At 40.0% G+C, this 24,968-nt stretch overlaps 1 protein-coding gene across 2 annotated transcripts in view; it reads left to right on the top strand.

Annotated features, from left to right (window-relative positions):
- The window catches only part of LOC133110435 (metabotropic glutamate receptor 2-like), a 54,889-nt gene that overhangs the window by 11,477 nt on the left and 18,444 nt on the right, over positions 1-24,968 (top strand). For both annotated transcript variants that reach the window (XM_061220537.1, XM_061220538.1), the window contains exon 2: positions 8,462-9,111. In XM_061220537.1, the coding sequence (XP_061076521.1) occupies positions 8,602-9,111 (510 nt within the window). In that variant the 5' untranslated portion in view covers positions 8,462-8,601. The remainder of the gene's footprint in view (positions 1-8,461; positions 9,112-24,968) is intronic.

Raw genomic sequence — 24,968 nt, 5'->3', positions numbered from 1 at the left:
CAATCAAGTAGCTTGGTGAATTAGACAAGACTCTTTCAGAGGCTTTTCTGTCTCTATGGGTTATTCTTATAATCTTTCAGCTATACGGGGGTCTAAACTCACAGCTGTCTAGCCATTTAAAATGGCGTTTCTTCATCCATCTCCCTCTCCTTCACTGTTGTATTCTCTCCGCTTAAGCAACACTTTTGCCACTGTCCATTTTAACAGAGAGGGTGGCAGGGTTTACGAGCAAAAGACCTACAGCTCTGCTCTTTGCAAACTTGTTTTAGACACTAAAACTAAGAAGATAACGCTGATAGGTTGATAGGGCCTTTGAAGAGGCAGCACACTTTTTTAAAGAGCTGCCATTTGCATGTAAATTCTGTATTACCTAACAATGACAAGTACTGTCATTATAAATACTGTAATAATAATGTTCAAAAACAGTAGTTTTTCACTATGGCCTAGTTTTTGAGGAACTGGAAAAATTTAATTTTCAATGCTAAAAGTAATCTTTCCTTAGAAACCCTGGCTGGACCCAACTTTGGCATTGTATACTTTTTTTATTTCTATTTGACTTCATTTTGCTTGGGAATATTCTTGGCCAAAATGTCTACTAGTCGTAGAAGTTTTGAAGTCATCCACCAAGTGGCACGGTTTAGCATTTTTAAATGACCATAACTTTTTGTCTGAGCACTATTATGAAAATCAGAGTTGATAATCTGAAAATTGACAGAAAGTCTGTCAGAGCACATGTTTTCAGGTTTTCAGGTTCCCTACTTTAGTGCCAAAGATGTGATGCTCCAAAATTGACAAACACCCCAATTTCCACTGGTGAGTGACTTTTTGGGTGCCACCTTCGTCTTTATTGAGAGCCATTATCTCTAGAATGACAAGTCTAACGAGGCTAATATTTTGGATGTTCTTTATTTAATACATAAAGAATATTTACACAAAGTTTGAGCCAAATCGGAGTGGTCAACTCCCACATCTGTAGTTGATTTTTCATGGAATGACCCATACAGATTTGTTAACAGCAATGCAAACCAGTTAAGGTATACATGATTGCATTCTCCACCACTAAATCTAGGTGTTGGTATTCATGTTTTGTTCAAGAAAGTGAATCCCCTATTTATCCACCATCACATCAAGCAGTAATGACCGAGGAGAAGTTCTAGCCAATATCCACCCTAGCTTTAGCCATCAGGTATAATAAAATGGTGGGATGCCAGTACTCCCAGCTTGTCCTAAATGACTGTTTCTTTGCCCTTGTTTCTTCAGTCTGTTTGCTACAGCAAAGAGTGGAGTGCTGTGAGATTCCTTCGCCCCAGCCAGCGATTTATTATTTCATGTGCCATAGCACAAAAATAAGAACTTAAAACATTCTGCAAGATATCTTGTCTGGTTTTACTCTTACAATGTAGCCGGCATGAATCCCCCAAGTAAAAGTGATGTCATATAGTGTAATATGAATTTCAAATGGTAAAGGCGAGTCTTGGAAAAATGCTGTAGATGAATACTCGAATAACTTGAATGCCATGAGTGTCCATATTGATGAAATATTCCAACATTATTTTCAGAAGCACAGGTCTCAGCTGTCAGTTTACTCATGCATAATTATCATGGGATAATACAGCTTTTTTGGAGGTCTATAAACAGTGCAGTGCTTAAGTATTTGGACAGAGTTTTGGCTCTGTACTCCATCATATTTGATGAATGAAACAATGAACATGAGGTTAAACTGCAGACTCTCAGATTTAATTTGGTCATATTTACATCCATATTGGGTGATCCGTATAGGAATTACAAACCTTTTATGCATAGGATTTGTAGCTCAGAGGTTTTGAATTTCAGCTGTACAATTTCAGCAGTGCAATTTGTTAGTGTCTTATAAGCTGTCCAAGTATCACAAATGGTTTCTTCTACTTGGATAATTAAAAAGGCAAATTGAATGTAAAAAAAGATTCTTCACCATTGAAAGCTTCAACATCATTGCTATAATGATGGCTGTGACATTTTACATTGAGTACAGCCACTTAATTTTGTATACCAAAATAAGCATTTAATAAGAACATTTGGGGAATTAATAACAGGGCCTTGAGATCTGTTTGGCAATGTTCACAACTGCACTGAATCATCATGGATGGCTAAAAGCATCAGTAAGAGGCAACAAACCATGAATTAATGAAATTATGGGTTTTATACCAATAGCCTGACTGTTGAACCATCATGATCCAATTTACATCCTTCACCACAGAAAAGGCAAGCTGTAGAGAGTCAGTTTGTAACTGCATAGACAGGCATGTAAAGTGCTGTTAGTGTGTGACTTCAGATGAGATTACAGGTTCAAATTCCAAGACGGTGGGGATGGGGTATTGCGCCACTTAGATTCAATTGCTAAAATTTACATTTAATAGTGTTTCTCCATATGGACCAATTATATAGAATGTAGTATGCAATGTACTATCCAATGTCAAAGACCAGGGGTTCATGGACCCACTAAGACCCAGCCTGATTGGACAATACTTTACATATTATTTCATTTAGTAGCCTGGTAGGACCATTTTGATTGGAAAATTTGCCTGCTTGTCCTCTCCCGTCTCTTTCTCAATGGCAAGTTACTATGGCAACAAAGGTTAGATGAAGGAGCCCTAATGAGTGTGGGGCTGTGTTTCAGAGAGATGAGCACACTGGTCTTTATGGGAAAACACATCGACAGACAGCACTGTAAAGAAGTAATGAGCAGAATGGAGATGGGTGTCAGACAGCTGTTGCACTCCTCAGAAAAGTTTTCAAAATGAATGGCTTTGGGGAACATCCATTTAAAACGAGATTGAAGAAAATAATTACAAGTGCTTCTGCAAAAGCTAATAACTGTTTTGATTATGTTATTTCAAACATCTGGATTGGCTGTGGGCTGAGCATTGTCATTCTGGAAGACAATCAATAATATTCTTTGATCTCTCTCTCGGCATTGAAACGCACATGGAAAAATCAACTTGTTAGCAAATTGGCCTTTCTTTTTACTAAAGGGAAAAGAAGAGACAAAATGCTTATTATCTAAGCAGTGTACTGCTGGAATGATGGAACTGCTCACAAGCAAAACTTTTCAGTTCAAATCCTTTGTGTGGGGAGCTATGAATATGTTATACCAAGAGCTAAAATAATGTCCGTCGTCTTGTTTTCATGGTTGTATTAATTTACCTGAAAACCCCAGCAATGTTTCCTGTACTGTTTAAACATCTCAGTTTCAGTCCATCCCTGGGCAAGCAGGTATCATCTTGTTATTTGTTGTGAATGCTTGACGTGTGTCATACTCTGATCACGTTTTTGTTTAGTGCGTTGTTTCGGTGGATAACAGTGTCTTGTTAGTCTCCAATTTCTTTTCTTTTTTAAACCATATTTCAGCCTTACACAAGATATTGGGGTAAGTTGGGGGCACTCAGTGTATAAGCAGCCATTTCTCCAGACATCACCTCACGTCAGGTGTGGAAAGGATTAGTTTATACAAAAGCCAGTTATCAGATGGTCAGATAGAGAGAATTTTGCCATGATTATTTCTATGGGGAACCCAGCAGGTTAAAAATTAATTGGGGGAAATATTTACAAAAATCATTTATTTTTCTAAGAGCCTGCTGTTGCAATTAATTATAACTCCTGCTGTCTTGAATGAACTGGCCTCGCTAACAAGAGTGAGAGAGGGAGTGCGGTGATATTTGCTCAATATCTGTTTGGGTATATTGCATCAATGTACTGTGCTACATCTAATTAACCACAGGGGGAACTGAGAGGGATGGGATGGGGCAGGGGGAAGGGCAGGCATGCACTGCCTGCTTGATAGATTGATCTGCGGATTGCCATTTGTGTTCTCTGCTGTGTCTCTGTTTTTGCATTTTGCATGATGCTTTCGAATATGTCTTGATAGCATCTATGGGGAATGTCACATCAATAAGAGATGAATTATCTATTTCTCTCTGCAACTGTCCTGGAATCTGAGGGGTCTGCATTTCTAGTGAAAGGCAGAAAGTAGTTGATTTACATTATATATCCAGGTGAGAGTCAATTTGATTATAACAGGAGAACATGTTTCACAGTGAATGCTTGTATTACATTTAAACTGTATGTTCAACCCAGCACAATTTTTAAATTGCTAACCAAAATGTATGTCTTTGTCTAATCTGGATAAACTAGCATCTGGCTGGGTGTTTTTAGTGTGACACCATGTGCTCTGGCTACGTTTTCTCCTGCATGTGTGTCCCTTCTTTTACAAGCCCATATGCATGCATAAATGTGTGTGTGTGTGTGTGTGTGTGTGTCTATGTGTGTGCATGCGTGGGTGGGTGCGTGTGTGTGTGCATCTGTGTGTGTGTGTATGTGTGTGTGTGTGCGTGTGCTTGTATGTGTGTGCATGTGTGCGTGTGTGTGTGTGTGTGTGTGTGTGTGTGTGTGTGTGTGTGTGTATGTTTGTGTGTACTGCAGCCACACACTTTAGCTGTATTGAAGTAATATCATGAGCTGGAGAGGGCACCCAGGAGAGAACTTCACAAATGAGTGTCTGATTCAGAGAGAGCACCAAAGCTAATACATATTGGAGTGACATTCAGGAAATACGAAACTATTCACGCGTGATGATTCATTCATGCATGCGTCTAAGCGTATACATTCCTATACTAAAATAATTAACATTAATCTTGCTCATCGGTTGAATAAATTGATCCTTTGAAGACTATAATTTGCTCTATATAATCTCTATAATATTGCTTTAACATCCAACAATTTTGTTATGATGATGTTTACTGAATAACAATTTATCACATTGACTAATGAATCACAGTTTGTTCTGTGGGAGTTTTTCTAATAAATATTATTTATCTTTGCTGATTATGTTGCTTAAATAGAGCAATTAATTTGGCTCGACTGAACAAAAATCAACTGACAGTCAGGGCTGCTGGTTGGCTCGTCCTGTTAAGGCTTGGTTCTAGTGCACACCTGTATGCCATGGTCTGCTGATGACGAGCCCGGATCGTGTCTTAGTTGGCTGCGGTCTGCGGTCCAGCCGGGCAGTTTAGAATTCACCACAAGAGAGAAGTCAGTTGTGAATCAGCAGTCTGCTTGCACAGACTGAGAGTAGAGTGGACACGCAAGCTTCTGCATTCTCCTGAGTTGGCAGTTGTAGAAAGCAAACAAGCCTGAACAGAGAATATAGGGGTGAAATAAAAGAAAAATAGGTAATTTTCACAAATCAAAATTGCGGTAGGCTCAATTTAGAATCTCAATCCCTCTGTATGATGCTGAGTGCTGAGCAGTGGCATGTCCATATGTTCCAATTAAGGTAGCAGATGATGGGGGCACTACATTTACTTTGGAGGTTAGGGTTGGGGCTGGGGTGTCTTCCTCACACTAAAAATGATAAAAACCTGGCAACTTATTGTATATTGAACATGCTTCTGCTAATACAGAAATGACTTTGGACACCATGGCGAACATCCTAAACCCAAAATCCAATGAATAGCTGATTGTGAGAGTGCTGGTTTTCTTTTTTTAGTAGGAACAAATATGACATGTAATTATTGCTATTCCTTCCTCCACTCCAAAAAATATGCAATTTACATAACAAACTTCATGGTGGGTTACATTGGAGTGCGAAGATTTGGGCACCCCTGATTTAAATATCCGTTACAATGAATCTGTATGTGATCGAAAGCAAACCTGAACTAAATGGTACAGAGTTAAACATGAGACCTTTCCGCAAACTTTAAAGTAAGATTTTTATTTTTTACTGTTCATAAATAATAAAAAAGGAAAAAAGCCCTTGTTCAAACATTTGGGACCCCTTTTGGATTATTCTTTGTTCTTTTTTTTAAAGATGATTACTAAGGCCCAGACCCAGGTGATTTACAGTCATGTGAAAAAATGAGGACACCCCGTTAAATATTCAGTTATTCATTAAGAAATGATCACATATCGATGTCTAATCTTGTTTTTATTTATCTCTGGAAAAGAAAGTGATCTAATTGCAGGTAAACAACAAATTAACCTTGTTTTACTCATTAAACAAAAGACATCAACATAAATGCATATTCTAACTGAGGAAAAAGTTAGGACACCCTACCCCCTAATACCTAGTGTTACCCCCTTTGGCTGAAGTAACTTCAGTGAGACGCTTCTTGTAACCATCTCAGACCAGTCTCTGACATCGGTCTGAGGAAAGTTTGCCCCACTCCTCAATGCGGAATTCTTTAACCTGTGAGATGTTTGAGGGGTTTCTTGCATGTACAGCCCGTTTCAAGTCACCCCACAGCATCTCAATGGGATTAAGATCTGGGCTTTGACTGGGCCATTCCAGGACTCTCCACTTCTTAATTGTTTTCAGCCAGTCCTTGGTGGATTTACTGGTATGTTTTGGGTCATTGTCATGTTGCAGGGTCCAGTTCCGCTTCAGCTTTAATTGTTTTACAGATGGTCTCACATGTTCCTCAAGCACCCGCTGGTACACTGTAGAATTCATGTTAGATTCTATGATGGTGAGCTGGCCAGGTCCTGCTGCAGCAAAGCATCCCCAAACCATGACATTTCCACCTCCATGCTTCACAGTTGGTATGAGGTTCTTTTCCTGGAACACTGCATTTGGTGTGTGCCAAACATGTCCTCTGTTCTGGTGTCCAAATAATTCAATTTTAGACTCATCTGTCCAAAGAACATTATTCCAGAAGTCCTGGTCTTTGTCCGTGTTCTCTCTGGCAAACTTCAGTCTGGCCATAATGTTTCTCTTGGAGAGTAAAGGTTTCCTCCTTGCACACCTCCCATGAAAGTTAAATTTGTGCAGTCTCTTTCTGATTGTAGAGGCATGCACTTTCACATCAACAGTCGCCAGAGCCTGCTGTAGGTCCCGTGATGACATTTTAGGGGTTTTGGAGACTTCTTTTAGCATCTTGCGGTCTGTTCTCGGGGTGAACTTGCTTGGACGGCCAAAACTGGGCATGTTGGCAGTTGTTTTGAATGTCCTCCACTTGTAGACTATTTTCTGGACAGTGGAATGGCTGATTTCAAAATCTTTTGAGATCTTTTTAAATCCCTTACCAGACTCATAAGCTGCTACAATCTTCTTTCTGAAGGCCTCAGACAGGTCTTTCGATCTCACCATGGTGTTCACTCTCACTAACAGTCAGGAGCACACCAAACTAAATGTCTGAGGTTTAAATAGGGCAAGCCTCCTTCAAAATGCTGAGTAACAATGTTCTAATCATGTGCACCTGATGTGATACACCTGTGTGTGATTTCAGCCATTTTAGGTGGGAAAAAATGTGGGGATGTCCTAATTTATTCCTCACCAGAAATTGCATTTTTATTTTATTACATTTTACAGAAAGTTTTAAAAAGGATTTTCTTCAGTTTTACTTGTTTAGTTATATTACTTGAATCTCTCAGTTTTGTTAAAATTGATATTAAATATCCATACGTCTAAAAATGTTTAAAAAACACACAATTTTCCATCGGGTGTCCTAATTTTTTCACATGACTGTACCTGATGGTTCATTTTCACCAAGAAGGAGAAGGCTACAAAAACTCTCTCAACTACCTTTTCCACCTATTTCCACTGTCAGAAACATTATTTGAAAATGGAAGATAAATGGAACTGTCAAGGCAAAATCTGGAAGACCAAGAAATATTTCAGATAGAATTGCATGAGACCTGGTGAGAAATGTTCAGATGAACTGACACATCACTGCAAAAGAGCTGCAGAAAATGTAGCAAACACAAGTCTAGCTGTTCACAGTACAACAATACAGTGTACTTTAAGACCTTCACGGCAGAGTTTCCAGAAAGAACGAACTAAACGCAAAATTAAGTGTCTGAATTATGCAAAATAAAACATTGAAAAGCCTGAAGCCTTTTGGAACAATGTAGAGAGGAACTGTGAAGCATGGAGGTGGATCCATGATGCTTTGGGGTTGTGTGGCAGCTGAGGGCACAGGACATATTGTGCAAGTGGAAAGAAGAATGTTCAAAGGTCAGTCCAGAGAAGTTGAAGAGAGGGTTGGGTATTATATGTGAGCTAGAGATGTTCTGCCAGGAAGAAAGTGAAAATTGAAAGACTCTTAAGAAGCATTTACAAGCTGTTATAGTTGCCCAAGGAGAAGTTACAAAGTAATTACTGACAGGGTTTCCAAACTTTGACAGAGGACCTTTTTCTTTTTTTTATTATTTTGAAAACTGTTAAAAATTTTAATAAAAAGTTCTCTTTTGCTTAAAAATTTGAAGAAATGTGTCATGGTTAATGTTGTACCATTTAGAGGTCAGGTTTGCTTCCGTTCGCTTTGATATTAATTATAAAAGGCTTTTTGACCAGGGGTGCCCACACACTATTGGAATAGAGGTGCAGTCTGGTTGTATTCTCACCATAGACAGCATGCCTGTCTAAAATAATTGCTCTAGTGCCTTGCAAGTCTGGTAACTATAGTTCCTTCTGTTCTATCCTCAGGGAGAGAAATCCGATACAAAAAAGATGTCACTGACACCAGAGAGGGACCTCGCAATGCCAGAAACGTTAGGCCTCTAAAACCAGGCAGTGCTGCACCTTGAATATCCCGGAAAAAGAAGCGCCCCAACTCGCCCGTCCTCATGACCGCTGTAAGGTTTGGCCTCCAGACGGAGGGGCCTCCCTGCCGGGACCTCCACCTGGTCCTGCTGCTGCTCACCCTCACCCTCGTCCCCGAGGCCCTGCCCACCACCAGCTACAACACAGCCCCCAAGCACGAGATCACGGTGGAGGGGGACCTGGTGATCGGGGGCCTGTTCCCCGTGCACCACAAAGGCGAGGGCATGGAGGACTGCGGAGCCATCAACGAGCAGCGCGGGATCCAGAGGCTGGAGGCCATGCTGCTGGCGCTGGACCGGATCAACCAGGACCGCCGCATCCTGCCCGGCCTGCGGCTGGGAGCCCACATCCTGGACACCTGCTCCAAGGACACCTACGCTCTGGAGCAGTCCCTGGAGTTTGTGCGCGCCTCCCTGACCAAGGTGGACGAGAGCGAGTACATCTGCCCCGACGGGTCGTACGCCATGCACGACGACTTACCGCTGGCCATCACGGGCGTCATCGGAGGGTCCTACAGCGACGTCTCCATCCAGGTACTGACAGCGCTCCTGCGCGGCTTTGTCCTTCTGAGTTTTCATGACCGTCGCGTTGGATGCGTGATGATGGACGTCTCCCTTACACAGTTGATTTGAGATGCATAAACATAGCCGAGGTACTTTGTCGTACGCAGACTGCTTTGTTGTGATTTGCTTCTGGGTTGGCTGAACAGCACTGATCCCGCGCAAGGTGAATGACGTATGCTAATGATGCACATCTATATGCAGATTATTCATGCATTTAGTGATTCAGAGAAGTTTCTCGAACTTCAAGAAGTGAGGCGTGATTTTGATTAAGTACTCCAACTGATAATGTGATGCAAGACATTTAATTTTTCTTTGGTGAAAACATTACCTTCTGGTTCTCAAATAATCTTTCGAGTATTTGACTTTCTCATATATACAGTGGGCTGCATAATGTTCGGGACAAATACATTATTTTCTTGACTTGGCTCTGTATTCCACAATTTTGGATTTGGAATCAAACAAACCTTGCAGCTGCAATACAGTTCATTATCATCAATGCTGATAAGTGAACCAGTACCCAGCCATACATGCCCAGACCATGACACCCCCACCAACATGTTTCACAGGGGTTACTTTGGATCTTAAATCTAAGACACTCCCAGAACTTCCATGAGACTTGGCCATACGTGTATACCTGGCTTTGCATTCATTCATTCATTCATTCATTATCCTAACCCGCTTGTCTTGAACAGGGTCGCTGGAGCCTATCCCAGCATACATTGGGCGAAAGGCAGGAATACACCCTGGACAGGTCACCAGTTCATCACAGGGCACACACACCGTTCACTCACACACTCATACCTATGGGCAATTTAGTCTCTCCAATCAGCCTAACCTGTATGTCTTTGGACTGAGAGAGGAAACCGGAGTACCCGGAGGAAACCCATGCAGACACGGGGAGAACATGCAAACTCCGCACAGAGAGGCCCCGGCCAACGGGGATTCAAACCCAGGACCTCCTTGCTGTGAGGCGACAGTGCTACCCACTGCACCATCCATGCCGCCCGGGGCCAAACTTGGGAATCGCAATGTAATACTGTTTGGCCAAGATCTTGAGCATTTTCAATGAAAATATTTCACAAGTGGCATTTCTATAAAACACATATTTACTAAAAACTCAAACTAAAAGCTAATGAGTAAGACTCACATATTTTAATGAATACACAGGTATAATGAATGATAGAGATGAGTCTTGCATGGGGAAGGGGGTATGGTTTTGTATTGAATCTCCCTGAATATGCCCAAGATGACTGAAAAGAATGTGACCCCCCCCTCCCCCAAAAATCAAAGTAAATCATTACCAGAATAAGGGAGTCGTCATTCACACCCCACACTTCATTTTGGTAGATTTTTTACCCACTGAATTCCTTCCTATGCCATTAGTGAACTCCTTATGCATGATGTATCAATTAACATTCTTTATCATCAGCTGCTCCGCTGATCTGTTTTAGCATTTAGTGGTTTTCGATTTTTGGCTCCCTGTCAGTTTCCACCAGCAGTTGGTCAGAATCTGATGTCAGGAGAAAACGAGAAGACAGGAAGCCAGGGTGACAGCCTGATACTAACGTTCTACAGTGCACAGGTTTTCCAAAGCATCTCAATGAAATGCTTGCTAATTGGTCCCACATTGACCATTATGTGGCTGTTTCCTCATCAAGCTGTGATTCATCATTAAGCCCCACACATTCTAAGCACAAGCCCCCCCCTGTGGAGTGGACACAGGGCCCCAGGAAGTGTGATGAGACGATAGTTAGGAACTATTCTGAACTGCTGCTCGTACGTCCTCATTGAGAAATCAGAAACAGCTTTCGCGCTGTGTGATGCGTACAGGTATTTTGCAGGTACGGAACAAAAGATTGGAATTTTGAAGGTGCTCCACTTTTTTTCATTTTTATTTTCTGAAAAGAGTTCAGGGGAAGACATGCACTGGTGCAACAGCCTAATGACTGCTGGGAATGCAAAACAAATTATGTATAATTCTGGAGCTCGCTGTATTTATTTATCGTTATTGGCACGCTAAATAAATATGCACAAAAAGTGCTGTAAACAAAAAAAATAACAGTTATTGATGTCAGCTTTATTTAACAACATGCATAAACTGGCTTGCTTCATTAATGATTCAATAGAATCAACCAGTCTTACATTTTTCAAATGAAAAAAAATATTTTCCCAAAAAACAGAATTATTGGCATCCCTGGTTTAACCATTTCCATTTTGTCCCCCTAGAAGACAATTTCCACCTATTTCCACTATGTACTAGTCCTATAAAATTGTCAATATCTCAAAAACGATTATATAGTTTTTAAATATATAGTGTACGCAAAATACAAAAAAAAAAAAAAAAAAATTAGCATTGAATATGTCAATTTCTAAGTTAAGGACCAACCCAGAACAACTTTATATTTGTGCACACACTTCATGTCAACTTGTGTACAAAATTAGGTAAAGATGTCAACAGGCATTCAAATTCCACAAGTTTTCCCAAAACTGCACCTATATGTCCTGAAGTGTCCCCAGACCTCATCAAATACAAAACATCTGCTTATCTTTTTTGTTCAGACCCATGAATGCTGAAATCATAAATCAAATCATTTTTTAATACAAAATTTTAATCACTTGTGTTTTATTCAGAAATATGAGAGTAGGGATGCCAACTTTTTTGGCACCTGTAGTTTTCAGATTACTAAATAAAAAACATTGAAACATGAGAGTAAATGTATTGAAATAAAAGTATATAGTTTTCCTGTGTGTTTGAACATAAAATGTAGTGCTGTTTATTATATGCAGCCTTTGTTTAATAATAACTCTGGAGCCCACTGTAGGTATTATGAGCTCTATTGGATGTAAAACATTAAACCTTGTCTTCTGATTCTGTTGTCATTAGCAGCACTGTCTGTCAAGGAGCTGTTTGCCACATGCCCTGCCATGCTAAGACAGAATACTAAGAATTTCTGTCTTAGTCCCATTCATATTAACAATCCTGCTTAAAACCTTCAATTCACACAGACTATGTGCTTTACCCAGTAGTGAATGAATCTAGTACAGTCTGGAATAGTAGGAATTGCATGGCTCTTGTCAGCTAAAGAAAGCTGAGATAACAGCAGTGACAGCTGAGTGATCCGCACAATGGGTGAGCTACAGTGTATTTTCTTATGAATTGCCATGTCACCGCCTCATAAGAAGCATTAAATGCTGTAAAACACAACAATTTATTTGATATACTGGCTCTAGTCATTCTGCGATTCATGATCTCACTTTGCAATTAGTGTATTGGGGGTATATTCATTCAGTCGGTCCCTTGACTCGTAACATGGGGGAGCGATATAGCATTTGGGGGAAATAAAGATGACTTCATATGAAATCTCAGCTGGTTTGATGCACAAAGCGATGACAGATAGGCTTTCATTAGACTGGAAGTGAAAATGGCGCTGTGTGGCATCATAAATAACACATGGTGTGCCGTGGAGCCTCTGTTTTACCTTTTTAAACTTTGGTTAATGTATGGCCTCTTCATGAAAGGAATGCTTTCATTATATCTGCTTGCCCTGCGTACAAAACACTCTCAGCACCGCCTGTCTCTCACTGACATACAGTTGCTCACTCCACTGTTCCCTCCGCCCTCTGTGCCAAACAGGAGAGAAGGCGGGGCGCTGACTGGCGGTGGGGTGCTAAGAGGAGAGAGTGTGGTGTACTGAGAAAACTCCAATGGCCGTATCCCTAACCTCTCTCCACTTTCCACTCACTCCACACACATGCTCTCTGAGGCTCAGCTGCGTATGAGAAAGCCTCTTGCACTGAATGGCAGTAACAGCAGGTCATGGGTTGGCTACATGCAGACTGAGAACTGTGGCAGATTCTATTCAATTGAATTGCAATTGTCTCATGTGCCCTTTTCGCAACGCTTGTACTCCAGTGTGCTTGGGAATTTACAAGGGTACTTCAATAAATGACGCAATTTCTCTGCCATTTTGTATTTACAAACGGATGCGCAGATAACTGGAGAGGACAGCAACTGTGTCCTGGTTTATCTGGAATTATTTAGCTTAGAGGCACATCAGTAGAGAAGCACGGGCACAATATTTGAAAACAGTGCAAATTGAGCCTTGCTATTCTACACTGTCACCTTTAATAACACGCTACAACTCCGATCTGGCTGCCTTAAGCTCAGTATAGAGGAGCAGTGGTCTCATTTTGCAGTTGCATAATCCAGTTGAGGCTGGCCTGGAACACTGTCGGAGTTAAAAGACTGTGTGAAAGGTTGATAGTTCATGCCCCCTTCTGTGTTAGTATTGAGAGCCTCTTTCAGGTGACTGAAAACAGGTCACTGCAGAGCTGGCAAAGGTCCATGAGACAAAAGGAACAAGTGTTGATGATATTCATTGCCATGGTGACAAATGGAATACTAAAGGTAATGAACTTGGAGCCTCCTGGGGGCTCCATCCACTTAACAGTTTTTACAGATTTGACTGAACAATACAGCGGCAAAAAAAGCTTACTGTCAGATTTGGCAAAAAAATACAAAAAAAAACAGCAGTATGCAATTACACTCAGCACAGCCCAAGTCGTGCTTTTTGCCTAACAATTGATAAATTCATGAAAAATGAACTGGTCACATTAAGAGGGCTTTAACTAGTCGAGCTTGTTGCTTGGTGCACTCCTGATGTGCTTTATAGTTAAAAAAAATTATAATCAACGTGATTATTGCTAACTCAGCACTCATTGCTACTGTTTTTTACTTCTCATTGTATACCCTCTCAGTTCTTAATATCTCTCTCACCCAAGAGTTATGAAATCTGATTAGTTCTGAATTTAAATATGCAGTATTCGCATAATGGCTCAATGGTTACATTAACAGGAAAAAGGAAAAAAACATATAATATAATGGAATCTTTTACAAAGGGAAGAAATCTTTGATGGTTTGCTGGCAATATTTTTCATAGCTTCAAGTAAACATTGACTCAACTCATCATCTGTGGAGAAATTCACTTATGATTAAAATAAAGTTTCCATGGAGACAGTGATAAATGTGTGTGCTGGAACACTGGAATAATATCCACCAAAGACTATTCTATATTTACAGGGGGCTCATTACTAATGGGTGTCACTGGGTTGTGGAGAGTCGCTTAGTGTTTTTATATCAAACATCAGGCACTTCCTGGTAATTGGTACTGTGCTGTATTCTGCAATTACAGTCAACGTTATCTAGCCACAGGAATAACTTGTAATTAGTTTCTGCCAGGAACTTAGACATATCTTCTGTGCACCATTCATGATACCCTTTTTTCTGTTTCACCATGTTGAAATTATATCAGTTTTTATACATACACTGCAGACTGATTTTGGACAGTGGTACAATTTCAGTTCTTTTGGCTCTGTACTACAGCACTTTGCGTTTCAAGTGGAAGAATGTGATTATGAGGTTAAAGTGCAAACTATCAGCGTACATTTGGGGGTATTTACATCCATGTTGGGTGACCCATTTTATGATACCATATTTTTTTGGGACATATGGCATGTGTTTCTGATTAGTCAGGTGTGTTCATTGCTTCCTTAGTGCAGGTCTAAGAAACCATTAGTGTCTCGTGTTGATTCTTGGATTTTGATTGTATTTGGAGTCTGCTATTGCCGTTTGTCAACAGGAGCACCAGAGTTGTGCCAATGGAAGTCAAGGGGGGCATTATGAGGCTGAGAACTAGGAAAAAACAGACAGAGATATAGGCCAAACAATAGACTTACCAAAATACCAAAATGTATCGGTAAGTCACATCGGCTCAGTATTTTACACCTCGTAAGACCCATAATATCATTTAGCTTCTATGTGTCCTTTTGGAGTCTCCAAATGTCCTTTTTGTATGCTTAGACATAGAGAATTATATGATATTGTCATCAAAATTGAAAGGTGCTCTGGCTGTGGCTCCATTGTGTTTCTTAGCACACCATCCACAGGCGCAATAATTTGTATCCAGTCAAATGCAGAAAATCTTTTCACTGAGAAAAAAAGCTTCCACTTCCACAATGTTTGAGCTTCTGTAACTTTGTTTTAGTAATATGTAGAATAGTTCTGACTCTTGGGGAACAAACCACAATGGGTTACCTTTCAGAAGAGACCAGGTTTATGCCTGTACTCAAAAGGGTTCAAGAATAGTAACCATTTTATTTTGGGTATGTCATTTTCAAGAAAAAGGGTGATACTTCAGAATGGGTTAAGAACAAAGACAGCACCGGTGAGCTAAATAATTACGAAGGGGCTGGTAGGCCAAGGAAGACCTTTACTCACTGCACACACATGTACAGACACACACACACACAGTGTCTTGAAGAAATAGTGTTTTCCCTTCACAACACAGCTAATTCTGCATGCAACTTTAGCTGTGAGCGCCTGCAAGCACATAAGCCATCTTTCAACACAGATGGTGACAGCATTGTTTTGGCCGCTGTTCCTGCATTTCCATGACAGAGAAGGATAACACAAATCTCCTTTGGAATGCTAACCAGTGGGCATTTCTGGAGAAAGACCATTTATCACATTTTACTGCTTTACCAGTTACCACATTCGAACGTTATCTGAAGATAATCCTATGACTTGAGAGGTATCACAGAAAGCCAACCATGCCAGCTAATACATTTCCCTTACTCGGATAGAGTCATCATTTTCTTCCACTTATAATGATCTAAGATCACTTTTATAGATAATCTTTTTTAAGGTTTCTTTGAAAAGTTTTTTTTTACGGTTTCATTTGTTTATATTGTCATCCTAGAACCAGATCACCCATATCTCCTGGTGCATCTAGAAGTTATTTCTTTTCACAAGTCTCTGCCCGCTCGCACTTGAAGAAACTTTTTAAACATATCACTACAATGATGAAAAAAGTGCATCATTTATTTGCAAAAGTATGGAACATATTCCCAACATTTTTAATAATTGAAAAGTGATTATTCCTTTTTGTCATTGCAGACATTTTTAGCAGAGATCTTTATCTTTATCTCTCATCTTTAATCTATTTTTGGTGTATTTTGGTTTCAGTCTAAGCTTGCCTGGTGTATTGGACCCAGGTCTGGTCCAAATCAGGATGTCACGAATAACAAATAAATACTGACATTTTGAATTTCATTAAACCTGACTTCACTATACTGCAGCAGTTCCTTGATTTTGTGCAACAACAAACAAACAAAAAAATTTGTATTTAAGGTTGGCTAGCTGATTGTATAGTGTAGGCTTCTCCAGACTTGGAGCAGAGAAAGAGCAGAGATACTCTTTCAACAGCAACTGCATTATGTATTTAAAATGTTACAATATCACATTAAAAACACCAATCAAAAAAGACACTTATGTCAAAGGTTTGTGCAGAATAAATGATTGGGATGTCACATTTTCCAAAAAGCGTCAAGGACAAAAGTAAAGACTGATAAAATAACTAAAATGGAGAGCGAGATGTAAACATGTGGAAGGGGATTGTCGTTAACTTGACAGCTGCAGCCTACAGATGTTCTGCCGGTGGGACATACCCAGATAAAAGTGAGCTTTCTGCGTTTGGAGAAAAGTTACAATCGGGGAAAAAAAAAGGTGTACAGAAAAAAATTAAACACATGTATGGTATTTGCTGAAAAGGTTTTCATGCTTTTGTGTTTCGCTAATTTAAAACTTAAATTGTTGCCATGCTACAATACAAAAGCGATGTATAATCATTTCACATGGAAAAGGAAAACTCATCTTCTGTAAATTTAACAAATTGTAGTAAATGTGATTAACTCAGCATTATCTATAAAATATAATAATACTAATACTAAAAATATGATAACATTGACATCTGTACTTTATTGAATATCTATCATGCGTGCTCTGATATTAGCTGAAAGATGAAATGGTGGAAGGCACATCCCCCTGTGCTGTGTTTGTTCTCTGTATACATGAATAAGAAATGAGAAACCATGACCAAGTCGGGAGCAGCAGGCGTTGGATTGTCAGCAGGCCTGGGACTGCCAGCCGTGATGGGATTGCACATGTAGGATGTGTGCTCCTGCCAGTCTGAGGAAGTCTCTGAACATACAGTAATCCGCCTGATAACAGAGACTTTACACGCACAAATCCTCGTCTCATCTGCTCTGTCATTTCCTAATTAAATAAAGAGCTACTTATCAGTCCCCTGTATGGGACTATTTTAAAGAATATTACGGAGATGTTCGATACATTTTATTCAATCAAGGGCTGCAAAGCAAAACACTATTCTGCACTACAACTAAGTCAAGGAGTGACTAGTTGATTTAGAGGATGGATTTTGACACGGAAGTACACTCGCTAAGCTCTTTATTAGGTAGACCTGTACACCAGCTTGTGGCAGCAACTAAATGCATACAAGCATGCAGACATGGTCAAGAGGTTCAGAAACTTAGTTCAGAAACTTAGTTCAGTATCTTAGAAACTGTTTGGATTGTCATGCACAACATTCTCTAGAGTTTGCAAAGAATGGTGCAAAAAAACAAAAAAACATCCAGTGAGCAGCAGTTCTGCAGGAAAAAACAGCTTGTTAATCAGAGGTCAGAGAAGGACCAGACAAAGCTGACAGGAAGGTGACAGTAATGCAAATAACCACATATTACAACAGTGGTATGTCGAAGAGCATCTCTGAACACAAAACGTGTCAAAATTCTATTTGGACAGGCTACAATTTTTTTTATGAATAAAAGAAACATTTGATCACAAAGAAGGATACATTTTGTGTTGTCATACAGAATGTTATACAGAGCTGCTCATATACAGTTTCAGGTTAAAATGAACAGTGTTACATAGAGCTTATGGTAATAAAACACATAAATGTATGCAAAGTTAATTTACTCTCAGGTTGAGAATTGTACATGGATTCTCATGGTTCTTGTTATAAATGCCTATTGGCAGTGTGTCATAGTGGTCTAAGGAGCTGCTGTCAGGATTGTCATGAATGTCTTCGAGATCTTCAAGAGTTAATCGGGATAGAAAGCCATCTCGCTTCCTGCAGAATTGCCTGGGAGCTAAATGTATAAGGATGGTCTCCGTGACGTACCTGTGTTTGATGTCAACCATATGTCTTCTGCTCCTTCCATTTCCTCCCTGCAGAATATTTAAACCTGTTCTCTGTAGAATCATTCTTCCAGGTTTAAAATGATTTTGTCAGTTGGACAATGCAAATTCAAACAGGAAACGTGGTGTAATATTCTGGTATGGAATTAGACGACTGCTTAATATTCCAGCCTGGCTATACTGTTGGACCCTCTGTATCTTCTCCCTATGGTTTTCCATTGTAATTATAATAATTATTCAGGTGTTGTTGTGTAGAATATGGACATAAATATTGAAAGATGCCCCTGTCCAAAGATTTTGAGTTAAATAATTACTCATTACACCAATTTAATTTGAATTTTACTGGACTAACATGGCATATGGAAAATTGTGTTTTCCTTGTATTATAAGCACGCTCAACATATGTTTGATGAAAGCAACATACTCATAGGTGACCAGCGTAGGCTAAGGACATGGTGAGGTACTGCTTGGGGTTAAGGTCCCAGAAAGACTAAATAGAGAGAGTAAATGGAAAAGAGCTGCACATGTTTACAGTATATGGTTCAGCGAAGTGAACTAGTGCAATATATAATCCAGGGCCAGAAGCCTTTTCCCATCATGAAATTGCAGGGATGGTTGTTCTCAGTGTCTCTGTGGATGGGGGGGTCACAGAGGGGTTGATGACCCCTGTGGGAGTGCTGTGGGAGATGTAAAGAATGGCAGGGGGCTGTGAACGACCCCCTCCAGACACCGGCCTGCATAAAACCCACTGGACAGCTCAACTCAACCAGCAAGGTCAGAGGGATCTTTTCAGTGCTGCAATATTTACTGTATGTGTGTGTGTGTGTGTGTGTGTGTGTTTGTGCCTGTGTGTGTGTGTCCATGTGTATGTGTGTGTGAGCGTCTGTGTGTGCGTACGTACGTACGTGTGTGTGCGCTGCTTGTGTGTATACATGTGCGTGTGCACTTGTGTGCGTGCGCACGTGCATGCATATGTGTGTGTGTGCTTGCGTGTATGTGGAAACGATTGTCAGAATGTATGTACATACTGTATTTGTGTGTGGGTTTCGGGGATTTTCACGTGCAGATGCAGAGAGGAAAAAGGGTCATGCAGTAGAGTATAAAGCATGCAGAATGAGGACAGACTATGTATGCAATCCCCAGAGTGCGAGAGGGAAGTCCTCTCCCCCTCCCTTCAATTTAAATCAGCCTGTCCAGTCATATATACATACGCTGCATGGAGCAGGTGATGAAGAGACATTTTTATGGATTTGTACATGTTCTATCTATGTTTACAGCAGAGTACATCCAGCGAGATATTACGCAATAATAAAAAAAACAGGCTTGTACAGTACATGAATAAATAATAAGACAGTTCTTTATACGCTGATCAACCCTTAATTGTCAGCATGCATAACATTTCATTCCACCATTCTGCCAAAAATGCCATTCAGCTGCCAGGAGCTACTGAGACTGTAGGCTGCCGTCAACACACATGTTCAAATGAGCTGTCAGAATAGGTTAAGCAGCAGCCCTGTTTAGGTAATGTTCAATGGCTTTCAGCTCATAGTAAAGCTGGACTCAGGCAAAGGCGCTTTTCTAATATTAACCAGCTCATTTCCATCTTTGCTATCTTAACGGCTGCTATGGCAACACCCATAAAAAGTAATGTTTCATCCTGTCTAAATGACAAATGCTGCATTTCTCCCCAATGTTATGTGCAATAAAGATTTTAAAATATATATATTGTTTCTGTTTTATAAATCATATTTGATTTGGCGCTGTACGGAGCCCGCAGGCCAGGGAAGGGTGCTGGACTGAATCATTACTGTACTTCTCTAGTGTGGCTCCAGGATATCTTCGTATTGGGCTGAATTAACGCTTTGACTGGCAGAGTATTATAAACTTTGAGGTGTTTGGATTGGGCTTGGTTCCGGTCGGGCTCCTCTGCTTGAGGACGGAGGCAATAAACAATCATTTGTTCTGCCCAGATTAACCGAGTGGTCAGCCAAATTTGCACATTATCATGACCATCTCTGTTTCCTTACTGAGGCCAGAAGGCAAATTGCCTTTTAGATCAAATTAATTTTCTGTAGGTTTCACAATCAGCCTTCAGATCAAGACAGAGTGCAGGGAAACAGGCCAATATCGGACGACTGCAGCGCTCCACGCAATCAACAGAGTGCCTTCTGGGAATGTGGCAGGCCATTACAGGTCTCCATCACAGATATCTAAAATGTTGAAAAGGCTCCTCGGTTGCATAAACAGCCTGATATCACAGCCAAGCATCAGTGCTGAATGTTTTTTACGGCTGTGAGAAAAGTCAATATGCTGACATTTGTCGTTTTTTTTTCTTTCCTGAACCCAATTTGGTTGAATTCACTATGACCACATTCTGTCCCCGAAGGGAAGGCCAGCCTGGCTACCTCTAGCTGTAGATCATGCAGTCTGATGCTTCTCTGATACCAGAGAAATATAAGGAGTTAAAGTAATGGTGTAGTCTGTGAAGTATATACATTATAGGTATATGCTTTATATATATATATATATAGTATACACCTATAATGTATACTATATAGTATACATTATAGGTATATGCTTTATATATATATATATATATATATATATATATATATATATATATATATATATATATTTATATACATATATGTGAAGTATATACATATATATATATATACTTCAAAGTTTATCTAAAGTGTATGCTTTTAAAACAAATTGTTCTTTTAGTCACATCCAATTAGAACACCAAATATCCTGAGTGGTATAGATATGGGATGGGCAAGACTCATCATTGTTGGTTGTTAAAGGACAGTTTGGATTAAACTGATTTTCCATATTCTTATTGATGTTTCTCTGCCTTTGAAATGTTCTTGGAATTAAAATCGATTATCGATTTGGGTCTCTCGACCGTTGCCTTTGTTGGTAAATTAGGGTGAATGTAGCTTTAAGAGTGCGAATCTGGTGATTTGCCCATGTGAGGCCACTGGGAATGGGAAGAGAGTGAGTGAAGTTTGAGCTTACTGTGTGTGTGTGTTTTGAAAGAGAGTTGTTTTGAACTCTACAGTTCTTGAGGCTGACCAGTGGTTTGCATTTTGCACGGAACCTTCTGAGGTTATGCTGGTGTTGACCTCTCTTCATGGTATTCTTTGGCACATCTATGCCTACAGCTTCGGAGTGATTCTGTTCAAACCTCAACAGTTCTACATTTTTTGTCACAATTGAAAGTTTTCTTTGGTTGTCCACTACAGTGGTCTTGGGTTATTGGGAATCATGGTGTTGGTAGCAAATTAAAGTGCAGAAATCCATGAGTCATTTCTTTTATCATTAAAAATAATAATCAGATTCCCGACAATACAAATTCTATTCAAGGTTTCTGAAAGTAAAAATGTTTCATTTATCTTTGGAATAATGGTTTAAGATTCTGTCCTAGTAGGTTTAAGTGGTGGATTTGTGGAGCACAATTGTAGCATCATGTAGCATCTTTTCTATAATAAATACAGCCATCATTAACAGCCTGATTAAACATGCATGTGAGCTACTGGAGGGATGGGCTACTGGTGAACCCTTTGCAAGCTGGATACAGCTTACAGCCCTCCTATAGGGGACGGCTGGTATAAACAATGACCTTTTTCCTTTAGGAGGGTGAAGGCTAAGAGCAGCTAATAATAATGGCAACAGGATGTTGGGGGTGGAGATGAAGGAGGGTATGTGGCCAGCCTCATGTCTAAAGGGCAAGGACAGTATTGTTCAATAAAACTCACAAGGTGCAGGTCATACAAATCCATTAAGGAATTACATTTTTAAACAGATCTACAAAAAAAGGTTTGTGTAAAAACTATGCTATATAAATAATACAATCTACCAACTTGTAATCAGTGTGGGTGAATGGGCACATATGTGAGTTTGTCAGCACACAACAAGGTCAAACATCAGGTCCTGGTCAAGCACAAGGTTAACTCACCTCACCTGGTTTCTTGGGTCTGAAATCTTTTTTAGATTTTTAGATGAAAACATAAATCAGCAGATCCGGTGGCTCTCTGAAGTAGTGGTGCCCTTTTTCTGTTGGCTCTGAAAGTTATGTTCAGTTACTTAGTGCCATCTGCAATTAGATATAATTGCCAAAATTGACAATGTTGGGGAACAAGGAGTCATTTTAAAATGAAATGAAAACTAGGGCCACTAGCGCAGTAATAAAGGTAATGCTGCTAATATAGGAAAATAGTGATAGCAGGGGTGAGTGAGTCACAGCTCTATCAGGGTGATGGAAGAGAGTATGTATGTACTTATTTCTAGCCACTTTTCACTGGTGGTGAGTTGGAGCTTTTTAAAGGATTTAGAAGATTTTTTTAATGTACATTTTTGCACAATTGGCATGCTAACCTCTGGATGTATGGGCTATGAAGGTAAACAGATTAAAAAGCAATGAAAGCTGCTTGACTCTCAGAATGAGGAAATAGGTTCCACTCGCTTCATGCAAGCTTGCTCACAAAATAGTCAATTTCCTTTCAATTAACCAGGGTTCTACAGTACTCCCATTTTAGGAGCATTTGCTCCTGAAAATTGATGTATGCCAACAGGAAAAAAATCATTTCAGAAAAAACAAATCTACTACTTGAGATGTGTTAGTATGCTCCTTAGGAGCACATACTCTTTGGAAGCAAATGTTTCCGCAGAACTGTGTTAACCAGAAAAGAAATAATAATTAATAAAATGTAATATTACGTATGTAAATTGTAGTATGTTGGTAATGATTAGTGGTCTGATTTGTGCTCTTCATCACCATTGCTAGCTTCTGTGTGGAAATATGTTGTGTAATAGTTTGAATTTTTCAGACTAAAAGTCAGAATGCGGAAGAAATGTTATCAAAGTGACTTTGACTGTGGAATGATTGTTGGTGCCAGACAGGGTGATTTGAGTATCTCAGAAACTGCTGATCGCCTGGGATTTTCATGTACAACAGTCAGCTTTCAGAGAATGGTGAGAAAAACTAAAAAAAACCAGTGAGCAGCAGTTCTGTGGGCAAAAATGTGTTGTTAATGAGAGAGGTCAAAGGAGAAGGGCCAACTGGTCAAAGCTGACAGGAAGGTGACAGTAACGCAAATAACCACACATTACAATGGTATGCAGAAGAGCATCTCTGAATATGCAATGGGTCAAACCTCTAAGTGGATAGGTTACAGCAGCAGAAGACCAAAAAATAAGTTTAATAAATACAAAGTAAAGTTATCTGTGTTAGTTGCTCTGCTCGGGGATGACATTAGCTCAGGAGGTAAGAGTGGTCCTCTGTCAGTCGGAAGGTTACCAGTTTGATCTCCGCTGTGTGTGTCAACGTGTCCCTGAGCAAGACACCAAACCCCCAATTTCTCCTGACAAGCTGATTGGTACCTTGCATGGTAGCCTATCGTCGATGGTGTGTGTGTGAAATGGTGAATGTGAACGCTATATAAATTCAGCTCATTTACCATTTAAGTGCTGAATTGTAATCGGGAAGTTTCATTGCCCATATGACTTTTGAATTGTCATATCACAACCAGGAAGACACCCCAAGTTCAGTGAAATGTACAAGTCAGGGGGCGTTATAACAAAAAACTAAAAGCAATGATATTTCAAATACATTTTTGGGGGGAACATTACAATCAGGACCTGAATTGGGCAAACAACAGAATTGGCCTAATAGAGGTGCTGTAGCGCTTTGGCCTTTCATTGCTGCTTGCAGCGACATTTGAAATTACATTATAGGTAGAATAGGTAAGATTTTTGTGTTAAAACATTGTTACAAGACCATTGTAAATCCCTTCCTATCATTGAAAAAGTCTCACTGACATGTTGACTCACCCTCTGCCTGTGTTTATAGTCCTTAAATTCGGGTTTCAAAATATACAGTTGACGGCCCAACACTAAAAACATTGCATAACTGTCCAATATTTCAAGCTCATTGGTTGAAAATGGGTTGTAATTGCCACATAGAGTGCATAAGTGTGTTTATAGAGAAGGGGGAGGGACAAACAGTGTTGTGGTTTGAAGGTTTTTGTTGCTGCTATTCCTCTCTTGACCGTTAGAACTCCGAAAGTACCTATTGTACCTTTAAGAATAATTATTCATATAAGTAATATTACATGAAATTAGAAAAATATTATTTTACATGATCATACTGTAGGGCGGCATGGATGGTGCAGTGGGTAGCACTGCCGCCTCACAGCAAGGAGGTCCTGGGTTCGAATCCCGGTCGGCCGGGGCCTCTCTGTGTGGAGTTTGCATGTTCTCCCCGTATTTGCGTGGGTTTCCTCCGGGGACTCCGATTTCCTTCCACAGTCCAAAGACATGCAGATTAGGCTGATTGGAGAGTCTAAATTGCCTATAGGTATGAGTGTGAGTGAATGGTGTGTGTGCCCTGCGATGGACTGGCGACCTGTCCAGGGTGTATTCCTGCCTTTCGCCCAATGTATGCTGGGATAGGCTCCAGCCCCCCTACGACCCTGTTCAGGATAAGCAGGTTAGGATAATGAATGAATGAATGAATGATCATACTGTAAGCTCATTGTCCTCATATGAGGACATCATTTTTTTTTTTACTACTTCCTGTTCAAAGACTTTGCTTTGTTTCTGTAGTTATCAGGTAACAGCAAGAAGAATTGAAAAATATAACATGGTGTGGGTCTTGGGAGGATAAGTTTAACTCACATACTTCTAGTTAACCCACATCCTTCTTCTGTCTCCCAATTTTAATGCCAATAAACAAAATGGTTTTAATATGGCCACTCAGCCTTTATAG

This window comes from Conger conger, chromosome 14 (genome assembly GCF_963514075.1).
Source record: "Conger conger chromosome 14, fConCon1.1, whole genome shotgun sequence".
Taxonomy (NCBI): domain Eukaryota; kingdom Metazoa; phylum Chordata; class Actinopteri; order Anguilliformes; family Congridae; genus Conger; species Conger conger.
Note: the sequence above shows the minus strand (reverse complement) of the source record. Positions and strands in the feature narration are given on the sequence as shown.